This window comes from Lampris incognitus, chromosome 11 (assembly GCF_029633865.1).
Source record: "Lampris incognitus isolate fLamInc1 chromosome 11, fLamInc1.hap2, whole genome shotgun sequence".
Classification (NCBI taxonomy): domain Eukaryota; kingdom Metazoa; phylum Chordata; class Actinopteri; order Lampriformes; family Lampridae; genus Lampris; species Lampris incognitus.
Window position 1 is genome coordinate 5,450,962 of NC_079221.1, and position 26,898 is coordinate 5,477,859.

At 45.0% G+C, this 26,898-nt stretch overlaps 1 protein-coding gene across 1 annotated transcript; it reads right to left on the minus strand.

Annotated features, from left to right (window-relative positions):
* Positions 1-1,076: 1,076 nt before the first annotated feature.
* On the minus strand, positions 1,077-15,820 carry sp3a (sp3a transcription factor). The gene is made up of 7 exons (XM_056289958.1): positions 15,671-15,820; positions 15,135-15,232; positions 14,853-14,948; positions 11,382-12,633; positions 7,009-7,195; positions 6,679-6,875; positions 1,077-2,726 (listed from the first exon to the last, which is right to left on the minus strand). The coding sequence occupies exons 1-7, from the start codon at positions 15,675-15,677 to the stop codon at positions 2,434-2,436; spliced, it is 2,130 nt and encodes a 709-aa protein (XP_056145933.1). The 5' UTR covers positions 15,678-15,820; the 3' UTR covers positions 1,077-2,433.
* Positions 15,821-26,898: the final 11,078 nt, after the last annotated feature.

A 26,898-nucleotide genomic window follows, 5' to 3' on the forward strand; every position in this document is an offset into this window, starting at 1 on the left:
CGCTACAGGAGAGGGTCAAGGGGTCAACCGTCTCTCCTCCTGCTCCCTTGGTTGTAGTGACATCTACTGGACTACTGGACATCTACTGGACCACTAGGTCCGTGACGCTCCTGCACCGACATGATGAGGACCACGATCGGGTGACTTCTCCCGAGAGAAGAACCCCGCAAACTGCCGAACTAAAGCGAACACGACGGTGGGTCGAGTGAGTTTACCGGCTTCTGCCGTCCTCTAATCGACAAACAAATCTGTCAGAAGAGACAACCGACCGAAAAGCTTCAGAAGTTTTACGCATAAAACAAGATAACCGTGGTACTCGTTTAGTCCATGTTAAGTCATTTTAGTATGAAAGATCAAGCTGCCCTTAAAACGTGGACATTGTACAACCATTATGCAACATTAGAAAAAAAAAAAAAAAACGAAAAAAATTCAATTGTTACATAAGGGCATATATCGGTGTTATATTGACAAATCTATACAGAAACAAAATCAACAGTATTTCTCAGTGAGACAGAAGTCCTATTGGCTTTCTTACAAGTGACGCTGTGTAATAAATGCTAAGCATACAACAGAATAGTGCCTTGCCGTCCACCGCACAGGGTGCAGTAAAAAGACCTGTGCCCCCAATACGACACGGTGAGTCTCCGAAGGGACATCCTGCTTGCTACTCTCTGTCACGTTAAGTTCAACATTCAAGCACTAAATTCACCGTTCCATGTATACTTTTACCATTCCTCAGTTGGACATTTTAATATATCGGGGGGTAAAAAATGAAAAAAAAAAAGAAAAAAAAACAAGAAAATGTTTTGACGAGCTATAGTAATACAGAACAAGGAAACCTAACATACAACTCAAATCAACAAAGAAAAAAATAACACAAAGACAGAAACATTATACATTTACCGACAGTGAGCATGAGCAAGTTTCTTGGGAAGTATACAAAACATTTTATACAAAAAAGGCTTATCAACAAAATGAAAGTGATGAGAACAGTGCTGTTTACTCTCTTATACTTTTATAACGAGACGTAACAAATAAAGAATCTTGGATCTTACAAAAAACACACACACACACACACACACACACACACACACACACAGTACCGCTTTCAGCAATACACTTGACACCATTTCGCCTGCCTAATAGAGCTGAAAGAGCGAGGCGCCGATACAGAATTGAACCAAGCTATTACGTTTAAGGTGATGGGGGTGGGGGTGGTGTCGTTTAAAAGACCCTGACGTGGTCAGATTCGAAAGAGCATAGGTTACACGGTGACGGTATAATTCACCTCGGCTTTTGGTCCATCAGGAAAACACTTCTCCATCACACCCCACAGTGCGCCCTCCAGCTACAGGGCAGGATTAACGTTAGTATGCACGAGCCAATCACAGTACTGCACGACCAAGTCACCCTGAGATTGTTATCAAATTTGGCAATTACCTCCCAAACATGGCTTTTTTCTTCTTCTTCATATTACAATGCGACATTTTGTTTTGAATTATTCAAAAAAACAAAAAACAAAAAAACAAAAACAAAAAAAATGTTTTTACAAAAGCACATTTGAAGTACACGATGAAAAAGCCATTTTTTTATATAGAATTTGGAGTTTTAAAATCACAAACCCATTTTCTATGCAAAGCCTATTATAAATAGCTGTTCAGTCAAAATATCCGATATGCTGACGTGCATATCACATTAACCGTATATGTTCAAGAGGAATTATAGTACAAAAGTTTTTAATTACATGATTGTTTTTCTTGTCCACCACCAGAACCGTAGGAGGTGTGAGCAACTACGTGGGGAGAGAGAGAGAGAGGATTGTGAATTTACTTGGCAAGCTCAAAGACTAAAAGAAAAGGAGGACACTATGAAAAAACAAATGCATATAAGAGGTGAATTATTACAGATATATTTGCATGGAGACAAACAGGGACATGGGCAATAACATTTTGTCAATTTAATAAAAATGGCTCTGTTAAGGGGTTTTGTGTTGCTCACCGGATTACAGAACAACCTTTTTTCCAACGAGACATCATTAGGAGACACTATTGACAAAGGCATCACACCTGCAGGAGCAAATTGCTCGACTGTGTACCATTTTTCTTTTCATCTTTTCTCGAAAACGCGCATCATTAACAAATAAGTAGCCTTAAATCGAAAGTGTCCTACACTTCCAACTACACAATATTGTACAAAATAAGGCATTTCCTTGTGTATACTGCAACCACCTTTTTTTTTTTAACCCTCTTCCTCATTCCCACCTGACCCTTCCTTTGTAAAACCACTGCTCTCATGGAAATGAATTGATTATTTATGCATTAAAATATATATATAATATATATTTCCTCAAAAACACGAACTTTGAAGTGAAAAGTAATAAAACAGGTGGGAATATATGAGGGAGATTGCAGAAGTTCGTAAGTGGAGTGTAAATCACTCCATGACTTCACTGGCTGATACAGTGGTCACGAGCTGGAGCGGGATCTCTGCGTTAGCCAGGATGTCCTGGGCGTTGCTGGAGCCCTGCTGGATGTTGGTGAGGATGAGGGTGGTCCCGCCTGCGGTGGTGATGATACTGTCTGAGGACCCCGCCGACTCCATTGAGGCCACCACGGCGTTGCCAGAGTTCACGCCTTTTTTGTTCTGATGGGTTTTTATGTGCTTCGCCAGGTGGTCACTCCGCATGAAGCGCTTGGAACATTCTGGACACACGAACTTCTTCTCTCCTACCAGAGTAAACAAAGAGGCTGAAAGATACTGTGGTGGACCCACTTTGCAACAAATAAGGAGAGGGTCAAATGAACACCCAGACCTTTTCTTTTCTGGGGGTCTATTTTATATATCAAGAGGTACATGCAGCTTTCTGGATAGTCTAATGTCACGTCCTTAGTTTGTCGTATAAGTCAACGAGCCACAGATGATGTCAAGATACATTGTGTGGAAACCAAAAACAACTTATCACTAGAACGACCGGGATTTCACTCCTATATTCTGTCAAGATAAATACCCAATTGAGATATTAATGCACTGCATATGTTAGTATTTCTGTTAAGAAATGACTGACACCAAAATTAAAATTTTAACAACTTTAATACTATTTTTCAAACAATCTAAAATGGCTGCTGTCCAACGCCTGTCAATACCGCAATGCTTCGGTGGTAGTCATGGTGCGTCTGTAACCAGACATGTTGGAAATAATCAGAAATCAAGCTTAGACTATTTCTCTGCACCGCAGAACACTAGTGTATTTCTAGGACAGAGCAATAAACTTAACGAAGGAAATGACGCGACCAACACACACCATAAATACTGACATGACGCGCCCCATCACACACAAATTACAAGCAGACATTTTGACCGCTCATGGTCGTTTTAGGTAGATCTTATCATATCTTTTTTTTTTTTTTTTTGGTGCAATTGATCTAAAACTTATTTTAATGCAAATATATGCAATTTTAGGAGCATTCAGGGAGCAGCAGGTCTGTTATCTTTTTTTTCTAAGGAAGTTATTAAACTTTGAAAATCCAGAATGGTCATAATGGCCGTCTTGGTCGTTCTAGTGGTAATTGACTGCAGACAGGATTTGAATTGCCCTGACTTTTGGAGTATAAGATATGGATTTTTCATTTTATACATCAAATAAAGGACACTTTTCTAAGATGTATGGCATAAGTCAGTGTCATAATGGCATAAGTCAACTGTGTGGTATAGAGAGCCATGACTATGCAAATTTTCATTCCAACTAGGGCGGTGCAATATATCAATATTACAAACCCCAATTCCGATGAAGTTGGGACGTTGTGTAAAACGTGAATAAAAACAGAATACAATGATTTGCAAATCCTTTTAGATCTATATTCAATTGAATACACTACAAAGACAAGATATTTAATGTTCAAACTGATAAACTTAATTGTTTTTTGCAAATATTCACTCATTTTGAATTTGATGCCTGCGACACGTTCCAAAGAAGCTGGGACAGGGGCAACAAAAGACTGGGAAAGTTGAGGAATGCTCAAAAAACACCTGTCTGGAACATTCCACAGGTGAACAGGTTAACTGGAAACAGGTGAGTGTCATGATTGGGTATAAAAGGAGCATCCCCGAAAGGCTCAGTCGTTCACAAGCAAGGATGGGGCGAGGTTCACCACTTTGTGAACAACTGCGTGAGCAAATAGTCCAACAGTTTAAGAACAACGTTTCTCAACGTACAATTGCAAGGAATTTAGGGATTTCATCATCTCCAGTCCATAATATCATCAAAAGATTCAGAGAATCCGGAGAAATCTCTGCACGTAAGCGGCAAGGCCGAAAACCAACATTGAATCCCCGTGACCTTCGACCCCTCAGGCGGCACTGCATTAAAAACCGACATCATTCTGTAAAGGATATTACCACGTGGGCTCAGGAACACTTCGGAAAACCATTGTCAGTTAACACAGTTCGTCACTACATCTACAAGTGCAAGTTAAAACTCTACCATGCAAAGCCAAAGCCAGATATCAACACCACCCAGAAACACCACCAGCTTCTCTGGCCCGAGCTCCTCTGAGATGGACTGATGCAAAGTGGACAAGTGTGCTGTGGTCTGACGAGTCCACATTTCAAATTGTTTTTGGAAATCATGGACGTCGTGTCCTCCGGGCTAAAGAGGAAACGGACCATCCAGATTGTTATCAGCGCAAAGTTCAAAAGCCAGCATCTGTGATGGTATGGCGGTGTATTAGTGCCCATGGCATCATGGGTAACTTGCACATCTGTGAAGGCACCATTAATGCTGAAAGGTACAAACAGGTTTTGGAGCAACATATGCCGCCATCCAAGCGACGTCTTTTTCAGGGACGTCCCTGCTTATTTCAGCAAGACGATGCAAAGCCACATTCTGCACGTGTTCCAACAGCGTGGCTTCGTAGTAAAAGAGTCCGGGTACTGGACTGGCCTGCCTGCAGTCCAGACCTGTCCCCCATTGAAAATGTGTGGCGCTTTATGAAGCGCAAAATACGACAACGGAGACCCCGGACTGTTGAGCAACTGAAGTCGTACATCAAGCAAGAATGGGAAAGAATTCCACCTACAAAGCTTCAACAAGTAGTGTCTTCAGTTCCCAAACGCTTATTGAGTGTTGCTAAAAGGAAAGGTGGTGTAACACAGTGGTGAACATGCCCCTGTCCCAGCTTTTTTGGAACGTGTTGCAGGCATCAAATTCAAAATGAGTGAATATTTGCAAAAAAAAACAAAGTTTATCAGTTTGAACATTAATTATCTTGTCTTTGTGGTGTATTCAATTGAATATAGGTCGAAAAGGATTTGCAAATCATTGTATTCTGTTTTTATTTACATTTTACACAACGTCCCAACTTCATTGGATTTGGGGTTTGTAAATCGATATTGTGATATGAGACTAGATATTGTCTGGGATTTTGGATATCGTAATATCGTGATATGGCATAAGTGTTTTAAAGGCAGTAAAGTGATGTAATTTTCTGAAGTGACCAGACTGTTCTAGCTGTTCTATTATTTGCCTTTACCCACTTATTTATTATACAGGCATTACTGATGATTATCAAAAACCTGATTGTGTGAATGCTTTGTGAAAGCACCAACAGTCATCTCCACAACATAGTCATGATATCAATATCGAGGTATCGGGTCCAAAAATATCGTGATATTTGATTTTGTCCATATTGCCCAACCCTAATTCCAACCACCGATAAAATGTGTCCTCCCCTCTCTGGTTAAAGGTGTACTAAATAGCGAAGTCGTCTGGTGTAGCATTGGGCTAAAATGAAAACCTGCAACACACATGGCCCTTTATGTCACAGGGTTGAATACCACTGGCATAGATAATCAAAATGAGTAGATGAGTCAATGAGTAGATGAATCAAGATGAGTAAATTTCTTTCTGTGGAGGTATGAAAATTCACAGCTGAGGTGTCAAAATTCATGGTTAAGTATTCACAAGAGAAAATTTATCTCTTTCATTCTAAAAGAAACAGGCAAATAAACAGAACATTTCGCCAAACGGCATAAACTGTAAAGAGGTTTGATAGAGCACTCCGTTTAATGCCTAGTCACAAAATGACTAGTAGACTTATTTTGTTTGAATACTTAATTTTTCAGAGGCTACTTGTCCTTGCATTGATAGAAAATCATGTTCTGACTGGCTGTAAATTTCACTACATGGCAAATGATTGTAAGAACTGTTCTGGAAGAGAGGCTATTACAAAAAGAGAAAAAACTAAATCAGATCAGAAAAAATAATCATACAGGGAGACCCGAGACTGCAGCTGAAGGGTTAGGGTCAGAGAAAGCTGGTAGTGAGTGCTCTACTACTGGATCAGAGGAGAAAGCTGGTAGAGCTATGCTACTGGTGGCAGTTGTATCTTCACAGGAGCGATCCAGAAGTTAAGACAGCAAATTGGTTCCACAGTTTTGACAGCAGAATTACCAAGCTCATGAAATTAGGCTATATGTTTCTATTGTGGAATTTCACTTAAGGCATCCCAAACAAACCTGACAGTGCTTCTGCTATCTATCAAATTTTTAATAAATTAATTCAGAGATCAATTATTTCTTGTATGAATACACTTTGAAGGGGTATAAAGTTAAAACATTTTACTTGCGCAGCCAATTCAGGTGTTTCCTAATCTGCAGACATGAAAAAAGCATAGTGCGTACCTGTGTGTGTTCTCCTGTGTCTCTGTAGCTCATCGCTGCGTGTGAACCTCTTCCCACAGAACATCCAGCTGCAAACGAAGGGCCGTTCCCCAGAGTGCCAGCGCAGGTGCGCTCGCAGGTGGGACGTCTTTCCATACACCTTCCCACAGCCCGCAATATGGCAAATGTGCTGCTTCTTCTTCCCCATATTTGATCCTCTGTGAAACACAGGTGTCAATGTTAAGATCTCTGTGGGGCCATTTGACAACTGGAGGTAGGAACCTTCGTCCATACAGAAATGGAGCACAGCGTGAGCATTCAGGGTGAAGCACACCAGCTAGGCTAACTCACCTCCCCCCGGACTCTTTACAGTTTGGGCAAGTGCAAGCTACTCGTCGCAACCTCTTGCTCTCCTGGCCAAGCTGGTCCTCCTCATCCACCAGTCTCACACGCAGGTGGGAAAGATCACTGGTATTCAGGGTGGAGTCAGTGCCTAGCTGCCAGTCCTCTGAATCAGGCTCTTCCTTTATCTGAATATCTGGGTAGTAGGAGCAGGGGGGATCAATGGAGACATCGATATCGAAAAAGCCTCTGATAATAACATGGCAAACAGCCTGCAAAATGCATACTGTAAATAGAGCTTTGTGTAACTGCATGTGATTGACTTCCTGACAGCATAGGAAGGTGTTTCACAAGTCTAACCTGGTACTTTGCAGTATCTCTATACAGACAACTTGATAGAAAATCTTTAGACAACTCCTCAAGGAGACAGTAACACATTATTTAACATTACAGCTTGTCCACACATAATGATTGATTCATTACAAAAGATGATCTGGTTTACAAAAAAATGCATACACCAGCCTATAGGTTAAAACATGTTTGCAGATGGGTACATTACTTTTAATTACCTTGACACACCTATCGTTAAATATGCGGTTTTCTTGTGCAATAAAATAATCGCACAAGTCGTAAGATCAAAATGTAAAAAAAAATAATAGGAGAAGTGTTCAGGTTTTTAAGTATTCAAGAGGTGATCTTAGCATCGAGCCGTGGGTGCAGGATTCACTTAAGTGTACACCCACCATATGCAGTTTATTACTCTCAAAAGAGCAGGTTAGCTGAGCTACGAGAGGGAGCGCGACAGTGGACTCACTCACACACACAGCCTCTCTATGCATCTCCTCAGCTTTCACTTCATACTAATCAATTCTCCTTACTTCATGTGATTTGGAATTCACTGCAGGTCTGCAACAGAAGTGTACTGACACCATTTTATTTCTTTGTATTTGTCTCAGAGCGAGTACTCATTTTACACGGGACCGATTTGGGTACTTTTAATGTGATATTAACCACTTTAGTCAGTCAGTTATATTCTGATGTTCGATTCTTAAATTTTAAAGTGGCCACTGGTACATTATGTCGCTCTAGGGGCAAACACATCACCCCCTGCGTTTACGCACACAGTTAAGTTGAGCTACGGATACAGCTCGATTAGGCCATGTAATTGGACTACTGTCATGTCCCAGTATACAAGAACCAGGGGAGAATCGATTTATTGACAGAAATATGTACGACCCCGGTATGGTAGGTGGCGATATGCCCCCTTTCAGCTGGTTGCTATTGGACCTTCTTCCGGTTGACCTATTGCGTCACTTACCAAACAAGCGATAAACCACTTAGCATGCCTGCAATAGTAGACCTGTTTGAGGTGCTTCCACCGAACATGGGATTTGCTCAGGGGTTCTTTTAAATCCTGCTTTGTCCAACTTTTCCGCCACTTTCTGAAATAGTTCGCCATTCCGCGTTCTCCTTCCATCCATGTACTTTAGGATATTCAACTCCTTTAGCTGACACAACGTTTGTCTCCTCGCCTGTCCAGAAATGCATGGTTCTCGCTCTAGCACTCGCCATGTTGACACTGTTTTTTTTTTGGACCCCCCCCCCCCTTTTCTCCCCGATTGTATCTGGCCAATGACCCCACTCTTCTGAGCCATCCCGGTCGCTGCTCCACCCCCTCTACTGATCCGGGGAGGGCTGCAGACTACCACGTGCCTCCTCCGACACATGTGGAGTCACCAGCCGCTTCTTTTCACCTGACAGTGAGGAGTTTCGCCAGGGGGGCGTAGTGCGAGGGAGGATCACAGTATTCCCCCCAGTTCCCCCCCCCCCCCCCCCCTGAACAGGCGCCTCAACTGACCAGAGGAGGCACTAGTGCAGCGACCAGGACACATACCCACATCTGGCTTCTCACATCTGGCTAATTGTGTCTGTAGGGACGCCCGACCAAGCTGAAGGTAACACAGGGATTCGATACCCGGATGCGCACCATGCCGATACTGTTGATTGATACTATGCTGTTTGACTTCCGGGTGAAAGACTACCGCGGGAACAATGGATCATGCGCAGAACGCCTAGGCCAGTTCGGGGCTGATTGAAGCATATACATGCCAGAGTAAATCGATCCCCGACTGCATCATCTAGGTGTGTTAGTCCGACTTCGAGAAATTCGATTTAGTACGATTTCAGTCGGACTAACACGTTTACATGTACTTTGAAAGTCCAGTTTTAGTCGGACTAACACAATAAATCGACTTTTTCTAATATCATGTAAATGTACTGACTGTTTATTCTAGAGACAGCTTTTCCACTGAACTCGGCTCCTAATAAAAATGACTGACAGTGTGATAATACACGAGTTTAAAGTGTAATTCCAGGGAACAAGGAATTGTTTAATAGCGGTAATGGTGGTGATGCCACCGCTCAGACAAAAGACCTGTATTTTGAGTTATAACAGGTTACAAAGGATCCAAAAAACATTTCCCTGTATAAGCAGGGAAGCAAATAGACAATGTCACCCTGACCTATCCAAGTGTAACATGCACAGATAAATAGACTCGCTAGCCCTTGGCTAATGGGTCGGACCTTTTAGTCGACTGGTTAATGTTGTCGCCCGTGGTGTGGTAGACACGGGTTCGCGTCCTTGCTGCAGCAGCTCCTGGGCTGCTCCCTGAATTTGCTACATTGGTGTCAGAAGTGGGATGGTGAGACCATGAGGCCATCAGAAGCGTGTGTGCCCAGAGGCGTGAGGGAGCTGATATGCTGAAGCGTGGGGACGCGCTTCCCAAAGGAGGGGGGTAGTGTAACATGCACGGATAAATAGACTCGCTAGCCCTTGGCTAACGGGTCAGACCCTTTAGTCAACTGGTTAACATAGTCGCCCATGGTGCAGGAGACCCGGGTTTGCGTCCTGGCTGCGGCGGTTCCCAGCTGCCCCCGAATTCGCTACATTGGTGTCAGAAGTGGGATGGTGAGACTGTGAAGCCATTGGAAATGTGTGCGCCCAGAGGCGTGAGGGAGCTGGTATGCTGAAGCGCGGGGACGTGCTTCCCGAAGGAGGGGGATAGTGTAACGATCACAAATGACTAGATTCGCTAGCCCTTGGCTAATGGGTCAGACCCTTTAGTCGACTGGTTAACGTAGTCGCCTGTGGTGCGGGTGACCCGAGTTCGCATCCCGGCTGCGGCGGTTCCCGGGCTGCCCCCCGAATTCGCTACACAAGCATTTAAATGAGTACAAAACCATGTCACAAGAACTGAACTGTAGGCTGAATACTGGCTTCTCTTCCAATAGCCTTTGAGAGCCGTATGTGATACCTTTTAAACTGTTCATGAAATTCAAGTTTTTTTGCATCCTGTTTTCTACAATCAATGCAGAAAGAAAGAATAATGCTTGTGCTTGCTTGCATTGGCATACAGGAACGGTGGAAACCACTGAATTTTTCTATTTGCCTAGTAGGCCAAATGGGGTGTTTATGCAGATATTACATAGCATGCGGAACGTAAACTTGTTTACATCAGACACGGAACAGCCGTGGAGTATGTGCATGTCCCCTATGCGTAACAGTCGGAAATGATGAAACATAGATTTTCATCCTACAATTCAGTGACAAAACCATTTTCACTTGGAAAGTGATATTTTAAAAGAGATCTGACTTTTATCTCTATGATTACTGTTAATTTACATTGGTGCTCAAATTTATAGGTAACAAACAGCCAAGCCCAAGAAGATCCAAGTATAGGCTGCTAAATGATACAGTATGAAGCATGAGGCTATGTGGTTCCAAGATACTATAATGCACATTTGCTCATAAAGTGCATTTCCCCCGATGTATTTTTGTGAAAGCCACATGTGGCGCGCAGAGAAAATAGACGCCGCTAAAACAATACTTTACTCTGCATGGAATATGCATGTATTCCGTGGCCAGTGGGAACACACTAGTGTACTAATGTGGCGGCCGAATGGGCGCAGACTATGATCCACAGCCATTCCACTTGCAGTGCAAACCTGACCTTAGAAGCAGATTGTTAAAAATGATTCTCTTAAGACTCTGTAGATCAACAGAAAACCTTAACTGGACCATGGGCCTTACGCTTGGAAACTTCTCCAAATTATTATCAAGTATTTAGCAGAGGGAACAACTAATGTCTTAAAAACATATGGTTTCGAGCAAACACCATAAAGAGATAAAAAATTAAGCTTGTATGTTCTCCTGGAGAACCATAATTAATTTAGGTTGCACAAGGATACAGAATGTTTAACCACAAGACGAACAGTTAGCAATTAACAAGAATGGCAGCATGCCCAAACAATTTTTTAAAAGCATATAAAGCATTGCATCTTTTGTCATATACATTTTTGGATAGTGAAAAGAAATTCCATACCTCCAGGGCTGTTCGTGTCCCCCTCTTGCTGGGTCATGGAGTTTACCGTTACTGTCTGCAGGTTGGGGATCTGCCCTGTGCTGATGCTGACTGGATTGGAACCCAGGGAGAGGGTCTGGACCGGAGCCAAGGTTATCTGCTGAGGTGGTGTGGTGGGCAGCTGGAGGTTCTGCAGGTTTTGCACTCCCTGCACCTGAAAAGTCTGCCATTGAATCTGTCCTGATGGCGTCACTGTCTGAGCCTGGATGATGAACGTCCCTGGGTTGATTAGCTGAACATTCTGCATAGTCTGCCCGCCTACTGCCACCGACTGGACAACCTGACCATTGCTGGTTTGGACCGGCACTTGCTGCAACTGGATGATGGGCTGGGCCGTGGATGTGTGGATGCTCTGGACCTGATTTTGCTGGATGAAACTCTCTTGGAGACCAGAACTAGCAGAGTCACCATGCTCTGTAGCCATGGATGACAATGAAGTGTCCTGTCCCGTCACCAAAGCCGATTCATTTGTTGTATCAGGCAGGTGAGAGGAGGCTGTTGGCACGTACATATCTGGATTTGCATTTGAATTGTTTACATGTAGTGTCTGAGAGAGGTGATCATCAGTCTTCTCCAAGTTCTCTGAGCCATCCACAGGCTGACTTGCCATAATTAGCTGACCATCAGCAGTGACCCCTGTTGCTATAGTCTGAGCACCAGACAGGCCGAGTGAGTCCAAGTCCACACTGTTAATGGGAACAAAAGTGATGTTCCCTGGCAAACCCACAGGCACATTAGTGACAACCTGACCCTGGTTGTTAAAGGTGGAGCTGCCAATAGAAACTCCCTGGACCTGCCCGGTCTGTGATATGAGGTTCTGGTTGTTCGTAAGGATGTCGGCAGCCGATGTCACACTTATACCCTGGCTACCATCAGGCAAGATCTGGATCTGCCCTGTCGCATCCTGACTCAGGGTAGCTCCTTCCACTGTAGGAGTGGAGAAGCTCAGTTGTCCATCAGCGGTCTGAATCTGAGGAATCACTTGGTACTGAATGTTAGGCACTGTGTTGGCAGACGAGGCATCAGTTCCTGACGTCACAAAGATTGGTTGATTCTGGAGGTTGTGGAGAGGAAGAACATATTGTCCGTTTGAAGTTAATATCCCTTGGCTCTGGATCTGTATCATTCCCGGGTCCTCCTTCGATACTGTTGTTGGGGTTAGCACCTCCCATCTATCGGTTCCAGTGAGCTGTACAGATGTGAGATCTGTTGTCTGAGGAACAGAACCACAGACATTTGAAAAATTGCAGTAATTTCATGGTTCAGATAACTTTTTTTGATGATTTAGGTCTAAGTTGCCAGAGAAGAGGAAAAGAGGAAGGCCAAAGAGGAGGTTTATGGATGTGGTGAGGGAGGACATGCAGGTGGCTGGCGTGACAAAGGAAGATGCAGAAGACAGGGAGAGATGGAAAAAGATGATCTGCTGTGCCGACCCCAAACAGAAGCTGAAAGTAGTAGTAGTAGTAGTAGTAGGTCTAACTTACAAAATGCTAAATAATTACTCTGAAACATTTTGCAAAAGTATGCCCTTTCATAGGAGAAACTCAATTTCTCTATTTAGTGCACTAAAAGCTCTTGGGAGAGAAAAACAAAAGTGTATGGTGCTGTTAGTTCACACAATATTATCACAATGAAAGAAAATTAAATATGATAGAAATATGATAATACAAATTGTGTGTGATATTTTAATACATGTAGTAGATTTTAATAAAATACATATAACTGCTTTTGAATTGAAAAAAGTAACACTAATTTCCTGTATTAAAAACTTATTAAATGTGACAAGGTCATCAAAAATCACTGCAGGAAAGAGAAGTCCCTTGTTTCAAAGAACTGCATTTATTTTTCCACACTATTAACATTTTTCTCCATGTTTACCAACTGAACATTTTTGAAATGTCTTCAAGGTTAATGGGTCAATTTGTATTTCAAAGTCCTGCTTTTCTTTCCTGTTGTTATGATGGCTTAAGACCAGGGTCCAAAACTGACACTCGCTAGTCGCAAAATGCGGGTAAATTTAGTCTTTGGTGAGTAAATTATGGAGACTATCTGCCACTCTGGCCAGTAGAAAAAATTGAATCTCCTACATGCACTGGAGAAAGCTACTGGTTTGCTATCACTAGATCTGCCGTGATGTGTGTGTTGTGCGTGGTACGTAATTGCGTCAGTCATCAAACCGCGTGATTTTTTTGTTACAGTACTTAAGGTACTTGTCATCTGGGCAACTGAAACCAGCAATGAGGAAATTTATTGCAGGAGTGGAGCCCCCAGGAAAGAAAAAGAAAACAGGCCAACTTCAGGCCGAAGAGACCACTGCTGCCACGGCCAATGAAAGCGCTCCCTCCTCATCTCATCCACCCGACACAGTCATCGAGCGGGAGACAAGGAGGAAAATTGCTTTGAGAGCAAACTGTCTGAAGACGTCTGACTATGCTACAACAGAATAAAAAAAACATATTAATATGAACTATGGCTTTGAACTTATTACTGTTACTTATTTTTACTTGTTATTAATAATTCCTTTATAATTGTTATATTCTAAAACTCCTTAATAAATGATCCTTCTTGCACTTAAAGGTGAATATCCCTGAATTTATTAATTCAAATGTGTTACACTTTAGTGTTGAAAGTGTTGAATTAATATTTCTGCACTGTTAGTTTTACTACTATTATTACTGCACACTCCAATAATATTGACTGAGAATCGCATATGAGATCAAGATTACATCCTAAATAGTAATAATAGTAAACTGCAATAGTAAAAAAGCAATGTTTTTGTTGGCTGGTAAAAAAAAAAATCTGTCTTGCCAGTTAAAAATGTTTCACCTACCAGCCAAACCACCTTGCCAAAAAGTTAATTTTGAACCCTGCTCAAGACTTTCTAACTACGTACACATTTCATCATGCTGCTTTCATCCCGTCTTTAACTTATTTGCTTAAACCATTTCAGAAATACCGTTTTAAATGAAAGTTAAAATAAGAGGAATTCTCACCCCGCACAGCTACACTAAACGGGTCACATTCTGAGTAGTAAGGCCTAACAGGGATGTACAGATTTTTGACGGAGACTGTTAGTTGATCAATGGTTTTGATACATTAATAACATACTAATTCAACCAGGATAACTAATACTTAAAAAAAACGCTGGCAATTTTGCTCTTGAGACAAACCACTGCTGCACACCATCCAGTTTCTCCAGATATTTGACCCCCCTGAAAGCCCTGAGCAGCACTTAAGCGCGCACACTTTCAGCAGCACTTACCAAAATGGGTTGAGAATTAGTGCATCAGCAAAAAAGTCATTGCTATGCTTCAGTGTTGTTACCCTGTGAACAAGTACACTGTCTGCCACCGCTTGTTTTGGGTGACAAGGAATTTCAGGTATTTCGATTGCATGTCTTGTGTCAAAACTGAGCAGAGCTTAGTGACTTACCACATCAGCGGCAGCACCTCTGTCCACCTCTGACGACGGTGACCCAACCTTGCTGCAGGTAGTTGCCAGCAGGTCGAGCGATGACGGCTGAGTGTCCTACCCACAACGGGGCGGGTTTAGAGGGAGGAGAAAGTGGGTGGCCGTTAGACCGGGCCACATAGGAAGTTTTGACTTATCCCCAACTTGCAAAACTCTGGAGCGTGAGCGAGCCTCGCCAAGCGCCGCTCACTGAACACACGGCGACCATGTGTAGGTACAAGGCAGAAAAATGTGTAAACCCACCTGATCTCCTCTTCCATTATCCTGCTGCAGAAAGCCGCTCCGACCGCCGTCCGCGTCCAAGGCAGCCATTTCCTCTTGTTTTACTGGCTGTTCTGGGGCTATGTCAGAAGCACAGCAGCAAAGCAACGCGAAGCTAACGTTAACCGTACAAACCTTCTAACGCTCACACAGCAGCGCAAAAAACCCCACAAGAACACAATACTCCTACTTACCAAGGGACCTGAACTTTACTTAAATGTCTACAAACGACACACTGCTCAAAACGACCGTGGCAGCGACGCTCGGCAACTAGCTACTTCAAAGCGAGCGGCCCCGGCAGCGTTTGCTGTTTGACGTAGGCTAGCTAGCTAGCCGGCTAACACGAGCTAACAGGCGTAGCTTAGCCAAGGGCGCGCTAGCTCGGGATAGCGCCCGACCACAGGGGAGGCGAAGTCCAGAGCTAGCAAAGCGAAGGGGCTAATTTAGCTTAGCCTCCGGGGGTACCTTAACTAGCTCGTTAGCCTCCGCTGGTTGCGAATGAAAGGGACACTACCTACCGGTCATTGCGTGACTCGCTGTGAATCGGAGAACGGACGTAATCACACGCCGCACATTTTCGGAAAATTATAGTGATTGCAGATGCGCAGCAATAAGTGATAACTGTCTTGATTTTTTTCTATTTTGATTGACGGGCAGTGGGAAACACAAAGGGTGGGGCCTCCACTGTTGACTGAGAACTTTTGCGTCACACACAGGAAATCCCGCCGTCCTTCTTAGGCGTGATTGGATAACGTTTCGATAACCTTTATTGCTATTGGTCAACACGTACGCCAGTCATTCTACGAAATTCATTTCCTACTTGGTATGGTTTTTTTTTCTCTTTCTGTTTCGGCCTTCACACAGAGCGTTGGTAGAGGGAAGGCGGTAAGCTTGTGTCAAACGTGTAGTCAAAATCGTCAATAGAATGTTTTCCGACAAGGTCAACTATCAGGACAAATAAGTCCCTCAAAGTTGAGAAAATGCGGTTATTCTCATGTAATCGCAATCGTTGCAGTTCAAAAAAAATTTCAAAAAAATACACCCTTCGGGTATATTGTTTATTTCCTCATACATTGTCTATAGACGCGTTCCCTCGTTTACATGCGCAGAATGTGCGTGCGCAGAATGTGAGGCAAACAGGGGCCACGAGTCTCATGTTCGCAAACGTTACTACGTTCGTGTCGAAGAGATCGTCACGGAGAAACTGATTTAAAACGAAACGAAACGCTTCGCGGTTGAACAAATCGTAAAGATGATAAAAACAAGCGTCTGCATTTTTTGTCGCATGCCGAAAGGGGAAAAACGAAGAAGACAGGCGTGGATTCGTGCGATCGGCCGGGAGGACCGGAAACGTGGTCAGAAGAGCCGGTATCAAACGCGAAGATTTGCGGAGAACATTCCACACGTGGTATGTATCAGTTTCTTCCAAAAATACATATTGTGATTGAACATACTGTAACGTGCATGGATAAGTAGACACGTTAACCATTAGCTAACGAATCAGGTTCTTTAGTCGACTGGTTAACGTTGTCGCCCGCGGTGCGGGGGATATGGGTTCGCGTCCCGGCTGTGGCGGTCCGCCGGCTGCCCTCCTAATTCGCTACATTGGTGTCCCCCCCCCCCCAATTTTCTCCCCAATATGTATCTGGCCAATTACCCCGCTGTTTTTGAGCTGTCCCGTTCGGGGCTCCACCCCCTCTCTGCCGATCCGGGGGCGCCCCGACCGACCAGAGGAGGCGCTACTGCATTGGTGTCAGAGGTGGTGAGACCGTGTGGTCATCGGAAGCGCGTGCGCCCAGAGGCGTGAGGGAGCTGATATGCTGACGCGCTGGGACGCGCTTCCCGAAAGTAGTGTAACGTACACGAATAAGTAGACACGTTACCGTTTTGTCGACTGGTTAACGTCGTCGCCTGCGGCGCAGGAGATACGGGTTCGCGCCCCGGCTGTGGCGGTCCCGGGCTGCCCCCCCCCCCCGAATTCGCTGCAATACGTAAGTAACAGCTCTAAATGTGATACTTTCCTAGTAGAGCAACTGCCAAACCAAAGTTTGAGTTGTAATGCCTAGCCTTCCTCAACTTTGACAGCGATTCCACCAGCTTTCTTGTGTCGTGACGTTTGACGTCATAACTTGACTCCGGCCTCGACCTCGTGGCCGTACAAACGATTCAACTTTTGTTGAATACAAACAATTCAACCGTACAAAGAATTAAACTACGAGGGCTTACCTTTGATTTGATGAAGCAAAACTCGTTTTCCTTTGATAACGGATGGTAAAAGCAGTCTTGGACGTGTCCACCGACAAAGTAATCGTGTGCTGACAAATATACTGCTCAAAAAAATAAAGGGAACACCTAAAAACACAATACAGACCTCGATGAATGAAATATTTCAGCTGAAAATCTTTATTTATTAGACAGAGGAATGTGTTTAGAGCAAAATAACCTAAGAATGATCAATGGAAATCAAAATCATTAGCCCATTAAGGTCTGGATTCAGAATCATACTCAAAATCAAAGTGGAAAATGAGAACATAGGCTGATCCAACTTCTGTGGAAATTCTTCAAGACGATTCAAAATGAGGCTCAGTAGTGTGTGTGGCCTCCACGTGCCTGTATGCACTCCCTACAACGTCTGGGCATGCTCCTGATGAGACGACGGATGGTCTCCTGAGGGATCTCCTCCCAGACCTGGATCAGGGCATCGGTCAACTCCTGGACAGTCTGTGGTGCGACATCACGTTGGCGGATGGTACGAGACATGATGTCCCAGAGGTGCTCGATTGGATTCAGGTCTGGGGAACGTGCAGGCCGGTCCATAGCATCAATGCCCTCGACATACAGGAACTGCTGACACACTCTGGCCACATGAGGACGAGCATTGTCATGCATGAGCAGGAACCCAGGGCCCACTGCACCAGCATATGGTCTGACAATGGGTCTGAGGATCTCATCCCGGTACCTAATGGCAGTCATGGTACCTCTGCCTAGCACGTAGAGGTCTGTGCGGCCCTCCAAGGATATGCCTCCCCAGACCATCACTGACCCACCGCCAAACCGGTCATGCTGGAGGATGTTGCAGGCAGCAGAACGTTCTCCACAGCGTCTCCAGACTCTCTCACGTCTGTCACATGTGTTCAGTGTGAACCTGCTCTCATCTGTGAAGAGCACAGGGCGCCAATGGCGAATCTGCCAACCAAGATGTTCTCTGGCAAAGGTCAATCGGGCTGCACGGTGTTGGGCTGTGAGCACAGGCCCCAATTGTGGACGTCGGGCCCTCATACCATCCTCATGCATTCTGTTTCTCACTGTTTGAGCAGAAACCTGCACATTAGTGGCCTGTTGAAGGTCGTTTTGTAGGGCTCCGGCAGTGCTCCTCCTGTTCCTCCTTGCACAAAGGACCAGATAGCGGTCCTGCTGCGGGGTTGTTGTCCTCCTGCGGCCCCCTCCACGTGTCCTGGTGTACTGGCCTGTCTCCTGGTACCTCCTCCATGCTCTGGACACTGTGCTGGGAGACACATCAAATCTTCTTGCCACAGCACGCATTGATGTGCCATCCTGGATGAGCTGCACTACCTGAGCAACTTCTGTAGGTTGCAGATACCGCCTCATGCCACCTCTAGTGGTGAGGGCACTAGCAAAATGAAAAACTAACCAAAGATCGGCCAGAAAAGATGAGGACAGGCAAATGGTCTGTGGCCACCACCTGCAAATCCATTCCTGTTATAGGGGTTGTCTTGCAAATTGTCTAATTTCCACCAGGTGGAAATTAGACAATTTACCAACAGGTGAAATTGAGTCACAAATCAGTGTTGCTCCCTAACTGGACAGGTTGATATCTCAAAAGTGTGATTGACTTGGAGCTACATTGCATTGCTTATGTGTTCCCTTTATTTTTTTGAGCAGTGTACTTCTGTAACCGGTTATTTTCTTGCCCGGTGCGGGATTCGATACGGGGTGTACTACACCACAAGGCGACGTCACTAACCGCTCGGCTAAAGGGTCAGACCGGTTAGCTAGGGGCTAACGTGTCTTATTAGTGGTTTACAGTCGTCACCCTCCCCAGAAGCGCACCCTCGCGCTTTGTTCTTCCCGCTACGAAGAGACTTCTGGGGATCTGAACACTTCCGGATCCCACCGCTGCCACCAATGTAACCGGTTATTTTCTTGCCCGGTGCGGGATTCGATACTAGGTGTACTGCACCACAAGGTGACGTCACTAACCGCTAGGCTAAAGCAGTGGTTCTCAACCTTTTTGGGGTCCTGGACCCCCTGCGTATTTTTGATCTACCCTGAGGACCCCTCCACCTGATCTTGGGGGAGGGGGGATGCAATTTGATAGAAACAGTAGAAACTGAATTTTAAATTGCATTATAGCATTTATTCACTCTTTGGGGCAAAAATAAGAGCTTTCAGTTGTAACTTAGATATAGTTAACAAAACAGAATTCTTATGCAGTAACTTTCAGATATATGTAACAAAACAGAATATGTATTCAGTAACTTTCAGATATATGTAACAAAACAATATGTATTCAGTAACTTTCAGATATATGTAACAAAACAGAATATGTATTCAGTAACTTTCAGATGTATGTAACAAAACAGAATATGTATTCAGTAACTTTCAGATGTATGTAACAACAGAATTTTTATGCAGTAACTTTCAGATATATGTAACAAAACAGAATATGTATTCAGTAACTTTCAGATGTATGTAACAACAGAATTTTTATGCAGTAACTTTTAGATATATGTAACAAAACAGAATATGTATTCAGTAACTTTCAGATATATGTAACAAAACAGAATATGTATTCAGTAACTTTCAGATATATGTAACAAAACAGAATTTTTATGCAGTAACTTTTAACAACGCAAACGGGAGCGAGATCTCTTATTAAAATACAACAAATTACACTTGTGAAACAGATGTAATTAGAGAAAAAAGTCCTGTTACCCTTTATAGTTTAGGTAGATAAAGGTCTCAGTCACATTTGAATAAAATAATCCTATTTCTATAAATGTCATAGGATCTTTTTTTTTAAAGATATTTTATTTTCACGGACCCTTGCAATTACACCACGGACCACTAGGGGTCCCCGGTTGAGAAACACTGGGCTAAAGGATCAGACCCGTTAGCTAGGGGCTAACGTGTCTTATTAGTAGTTTACACGAACACTTCAACCGTACCAAGAATTAAACTACGAGGGCTTACTTTTGATTTGATGAAGCAAAACTCGTTTTCCTTCGATAACGGGTGGTAAAAGCAGTCTTGGACGTATCCACCGACAAAGTAATCGTATGCTTCTAAATACTTTACGCATTCGTTGCTTCTTTCGTAGATATACTTGGTGTGTTTACACGGCGACGTTTTCAACATAAAACGGGGTTGTTGCGTTTCAGCCGTTCGTTCACACGACAACGGCGTGGCGGGGGCCTGAAAACGGGTTCCTGAGCGAAATCTTCAGAAAACGCAACCCCGTCGCCGCCATGTAAACCGGCAAGACTGGTTCCTGCGAAAACGGTGACGTCACGGCCCCCTTTCGCACATGCGTATTGCGTTTTCGGTCAACCAGGCCACGCGCGAGTGAGAAGACGACGTTTGTGCTGTTATCGCTGCTAAATTTGTCAACGCTAATCAGCGTTTTCCTGGAACTGTGATTAGATGCTTTAGCGGCTCCGCTTCATCGTCAGTCCGGACAAAATTATCTGTTTTCGAGCGTACACTCGCCACCCTCTGTTAGCTCACCGCGCTGAGAAGAAAGCATCTGTGCGCATGCGCGTGGTGGCGTCCACCGTGTAATGATCTGTGCCCTCTGGCTATGTTAACTTATAACATTAATAAAGCAAGGACGACTTCTCTCGTGCTGGGTGTTTATTCACCGACCGGATTCCGACTGACGTTGTTACGTACATCACGTGACTTTGTTGTGGCGCTACGGAAAGCCGTAAGGGACATTAGCAAATCAAATATTACTAGCAAATATTACATCTCCCTTTTTCTGAAAAGTGCTGCTTTCTCTGCAGAGATACAGACCACGTTGAGCACGTTTATAAGCGAATACAATCTTAATAAGAAAGAATATGAAAGTGGAACTCTTATATAACTGGACTGCAACAAAGTAGTGTAAAACATTTCCTTCACTGTCTAAATGTGACACCGTAATAACATTTCATCTTTTTTTTTTCATTTCATTACTGGTAACTGCAAACAGCAGGTAGGTACACAAGGTAAGTGAACGCTGTAAATATTTCTTTTCAAAACATAGCAGGTATAGTACAGGTTGGTGTAAAATTCTCTTTTTTTAACATTCATAAGTCAAGGATTTGTCTTGGTTTGATCGTGCGACCTGACCTCGTGGTGTAACCAGGCTGTGTGTCTGGTTGTCGCTGATTGTTCGTGTCTGGAGGTTCAGCATGCTCTTGCTGATGGGCTTGTGTGTTGTTGTTAGCGCTGGTAACAGTCTGCTGTGAAGTGTGTGTGTGTGTAGTGTGAGCGTTCACTCTGCTTTGTCGCAGGTGTTGACGGTTGCGTTGGTAGATCTGACCTTCTTTGGTTTGGATGTGGTAGCTCCTGTCTGTGTTCGCTGGTCTTTCCACAGTTGCAGGTCTCCAGGATCCATCCTCCTGCCGGAAGCGGATTGGTGTGCCTGCGGGCAGGTGGGGCAGAGGTTTGGCTGTTCGGTTGTAGTATGCCTGCTGGCGCTGTTGACATACCTCTCTCCTTTTGTGAACATCCTCCTGACTGGCGATCTGTGGCTGCAGGTGTTTTGCTGTTGATGGGAGAATGGACCGCAGCCTCCGACTCATCAGTAGCTGTGCCGGTGATTTCAGGTTGTCCACCGGTGTGTTGCGATACTCCAGTAAGCTCATGTAGGGGTCTTTGTTCTCAGCTTTGGCTTTGTCCAGGATGCGTTTGGCCGTCTGGACAGTCTTCTCGGAGAGGCCGTTGCTCTGTGGGTAGTGGGGGCTTGTGGTGGTGTGTGAGAAACCCCATGTCTGTGAGAAGTTGCGGAACTCACCAGAGCTGTAGCACGGACCGTTGTCGCTGATGATAGTCTCGGGGATTCCGTGTCGAGCCATTGCTGCTTTCAGCTTCATGATGACGGCAGATGAGGTGCAGCTGTAAAGTCTTTCTAGCTCGAAGAATCTGGAGTAGTAGTCCACAGTGACTATGAAGTCCTGTGAGTTCCATGTGAATAGGTCTGTGCCTATCACTTGCCACGGCCGCTCGGGTATGGCGTGTGACATCATTGGTTCCTTTGCATTTGCGCTGCGCCGTTCTTGGCATATGCTGCAGTCTGCTACCGCATCCTCGATCTGTTTCCCCATGCCAGGCCAGAACAGTAAGTCTCTTGCTCGGCATTTGCTTTTTTCCACGCCAAGGTGGCTGGCATGGATGCGCTGTATCATGTCCTTGCGAAGCTTTTGGGGGACAATGATTCTCTCACCTTTGAACAGGATACCGTCCATTTCTGAGATTTCTGCTCTGTGGTTCCAGTATTCCTGGATGCTGGGCGGGCACTTTTTCTTTGTGTCTGGCCAGCCAGTGAGTGTGGCTCGTCTGAGTGCGGTGAGCTGTGGATCTTGCGCTGTTTCCTGCTTGATTTCTGTGAGTCTTGTGTCGCTCACAGGGATGTTGCTGAGGACTGTGTGCACTTGGGCCTCCATCCCTTCCTGTAGGTCACTGTCGTGGTGTTCTATTGACTTGCGTGACAGTGTGTCGGCCACCGGTATGTCCTTACCGGGGCGGTGGATGATTTGGATGTCGTATTTTTGGAGCGCCAGGATCATCCGTTGCAGCCGGGGTGGTGCTGCTGCCAGTGGCTTTTTTAGTATTGCCTCCAGAGGCTTGTGGTCTGACTCCACAATTACTTTTCGTCCATACATGTACTCGTGGAACCTCTTGCAGCCGAAGACCACAGCGTAGAGCTCCTTCTCTATCTGTGCGTAGTTTTCTTCAGTGCTGTTGAGTGACTTGGACGCATAGGCAATTGGTTTGCCATCTTGGAGCATGACAGCCCCAAGGCCACTTTTGGATGCATCCACTTGGAGTCGCAGCTCTTTCTGCGGGTCGAAATATGAGAGTACTGGACCTGGGTGCTGTGTAATGAGATTCTTCATCTCTTGGAACGCCTTGTCGTGGACTGCATCCCACACAAACTCACTGTCCTGTTTCAGAAGCTGTCTGAGGGGTGAGTTTATCTGTGAGAGGTGTGGAGCAAATCTGGCGAGGTAGTTGATCATGCCGAGGACTGTCTCCAGCTCTGCTTTGTTCTGTGGGGGTTGCATGTCCTTGACCGCCTTCACCTTGTGTGGGTCTGGTTTGATGCCTTCGTGTGAGAGCGTGTGGCCGAAGTAGCTTACCTCGGACACGCATATGTGACACTTGTCGGGGTTGAGCCTCACCCCTCGCTCCCTTGTGCGCTTCAGCATCGCTCTGAGACGCTGGTCATGTTCCTCTTTAGTCTTGCCGAACACTAGTATATCGTCCACTATGGCCGTCACACCGTCCAATCCTTCATATGTTTCATCCACGCGTCTCTGGAACTCGTCTTGAGCGGACACGATTCCGAATGGCAGTCTGAGGAAACGATACCTGCCAAACACTGTGTTAAATGTCGTCAACATTGAGGATTCAGTGCTCAGTTTGATGGCCCAATAGCCTGACCGCGCGTCTAACACGCTAAAGTACTCAGCTCCAGCAAGCTTTGTGGTGGCGTCCTCCAGCGTGGGGAGGGGGTAGTGAGGTCGTTGTATCACTTTGTTAAGAGCTCTGGGGTCTAAACACACTCTAAGTTTGCCTGTCTTTGGCTTCTCAACAATGACGAGTGCGTTCACCCATTCTGTGGGTTCTGTTACCTTACAGATTATGCCGCCTTTCTCCATGCTGTCAAGCTCGTCCCTCAGTTTGCTGCGTAGGGCGATGGGGATTCTGCGTGGCGGGCAGACGACCGGCGTTGCATCTGGTGTGACGCGGAAGGTGCACTCGCCTGGGAACTCTCCTATTCCTTGGAAAACATCTGCATACTCATCCATTATGCTCTGTGATGTGACATTGTTTTCCTCGCTCACAGCCATCACTATTTTTACCAAGTTTAGGTCACGGCATGTTTTCATTGCCATGACTGGTGGGGCGTTTGTGTCAATGACGTAAAAGTCCAGCATAATTGCATTGTCTCTGTACTTACATTTGAGTTTGCATGTGCCTTTCACGCTCAGCGCGCCTCCTCCATATTCAGTGAGACTGTGTATTGCTGGTTTCAGTGTCACATTTTTGAACAGCGCCTGGAACAGGTTGGTGGGAATAGTATTGGCCTGTGCCCCAGTGTCTAGTTTAAACTTTACCTTCTGTGGAGGTGTGCCAATTCCAACCTCTACGTAAGCCTGCTCGTTGCTTTTTCCGTTGTTCTCTATTGAGATGCAGTCTATGTACAGCTCTGTCTGTTCTCCCACAGCGGTGCTCTCCACTGTAATGTTGTCGAAGTACAGTTCTTCCTGCTCTCTGTCAGTGGTGTACTCTTCTGGGTTCTCTCCGACGGCATGTACTGTGCCGCGGTAGTACTTTGTCTGTCCCTGGGAGCTAGACTTGCATACTTTAGCAAAATGATTGAGCTTCTTGCATTTAATGCATTGTTTACCCTTAGCTGGGCAAGTGGCTTTAGCGCCGTGTAGCCCTCCACAATAGCTACACGCCCTAGCGGCGGTGCTAACGTTACCCTCCCTTTGTCTGAAGTTAGCGTTAGCTGCTTTGGGTGCGTTCGGTTTGTAAGTCTTTCTGCCTATTGCGTGCACCGTTTCATGTGTGCTGCCCTGGCCCATAGACTTTAGCTGTTGCTTTGCTAGCTCGTGTGAGCGGGCTACATCTATGGCCTTTTCTAGCGTTAGCTCAGCTCCCTGGCTAAGTAGCTTTTCTCTCACTCTGGGTGAGTTGGTGGCAAACACGATGCGGTCCCTGACCATCTCGTCGGCATTTGGGTAGCCACAGTCTTTGACTAGGAGCTTTAGCTCAGTTACAAATCGTTCGAAGGATTCACTCTCTCCCTGCATCTTTTCATGAAATTTATATCTGGCATAAATCGGGTTTGCTTTGGGGGTGATGTACTCAGTGTACTTATCGTAGTACGTTTCTAGCTTCTTGGCTTGTTCTCCGCTGAGTGTCCAAGTGTTGTGCACATCTCGCCCTTTTTCCCCTATCCAGAGCAGGAGGTAGCTGCATTTCTCCTCTTCGTTCTTCCCGCGCAGGGGGCCCGTGAACATTAGCTCCGTTGTTTGTCGAAATCGTCTCCATGCTTCAGGTAAGTTCGCCGATTCCCAGTCCATCCGTGGAGCTGGAACGCCGTACGAATCCATATTGGGTATTTAAACTCCGCTACTCTGACACCATGTAATGATCTGTGCCCTCTGGCTATGTTAACTTATAACATTAATAAAGCAAGGACGACTTCTCTCGTGCTGGGTGTTTATTCACCGACCGGATTCCGACTGACGTTGTTACGTACATCACGTGACTTTGTTGTGGCGCTACGGAAAGCCGTAAGGGACATTAGCAAATCAAATATTACTAGCAAATATTACACACCGGAAAGGCTCTCTACCGCAAAGTTTCACCGCCATCTACTGGCCTGGCATGCATACTACAGCGTTTTCAGTCGGGTTTTTTTTTTCGTATTCAGAACGATGTCGGAACTTTTTTAAAACGCAAAGGAAAAACTTTCCCGTTTTTGGTTTCACTGTGGCACGCACGTTGTTTGTCGGCCACGTTTTGCCACACGTTCTGCGCGCGCAGCTTGTTTACAACGGGACATGGGGGTCTGTCGGATTGTATATTGCAGATTGCAGCATGGGCCAGATAGCGGGCCGTGGACATCTTTTTGACATCCATCCATCCCGTTAAATAGTAAGACTGGTCATGCTCAACTTTTGTTGTGACTTCTCTTATGCACACTATTGTAGTGTTACTATTCGTGGGTTACTAACTTAATCGCTATTATATATAAGTACACGGAGACGAGGATGCGGCACAAGTCTGATCTTTACTGACGGAGACATCACACACTACCAGGCTCGACCAGTGTATTACAGAACTCAGTAGTGGTGACAGTCCAACACAATCGAGCACCGAGTGCTCGATCCAATACACCACAACTTTCAAGGTTTCTACCTTGTCCTACCGCTGATGCTCGTCCAGGGCAGGCCATCCCACTTCCGGCACCGTCACATTAAACCTATACTGCTTGAACCCTTTGCTTCTTGCATCCTGGATATTTACAAAACCACCACATCAACAAGCAAAACGGCTCCAAAGCGTTAAACCATGCTGCAGGATTTTTGTCTTGATGATTTCACCTGACAGTACGTCACAGAGGAGGTTTTTCAAATGTTCCCAATGCAGCAACCGAAAACAGACAGTGTATTCCTGGATTCATCATCTCAGATTTGTTTGATTTTTTTGCAGATTAGCTTAAACATGTATTTTTAGAGTATGGATTTATTTTCCTTACAGTTTTGGTACCAGGTACTTACTGAGACGGTAAGTCAATCAATCAATCAAGTTGCATTTTATCTGTCAATTGTGCCATTCATCCTGGCACATCTGCTGTTTTATGTCTTTTATGCATGTTCAATAATCCAGGTAAGAGAATCAAAGAAGGCTGAGTCAGATCATCTGGACACAATGTTTACTGACAGGTACGTTTCATCACTCATCTAAGTGACCTCTTCAGTCTCAACTGACCGCAGGTGTC

Bases quoted from the DNA above. Each gene is read 5' to 3' on its own strand.
- sp3a (XM_056289958.1), bottom strand. The intron at 14,949-15,134 runs GTGGGTTTACAC...CGTTGTGGGTAG, and splicing joins ATAATGGAAGAGGAGATCAG to GACACTCAGCCGTCATCGCT. The intron at 2,727-6,678 runs GTACGCACTATG...TTACTCTGGTAG, and splicing joins ACACAGGAGAACACACACAG to GAGAGAAGAAGTTCGTGTGT.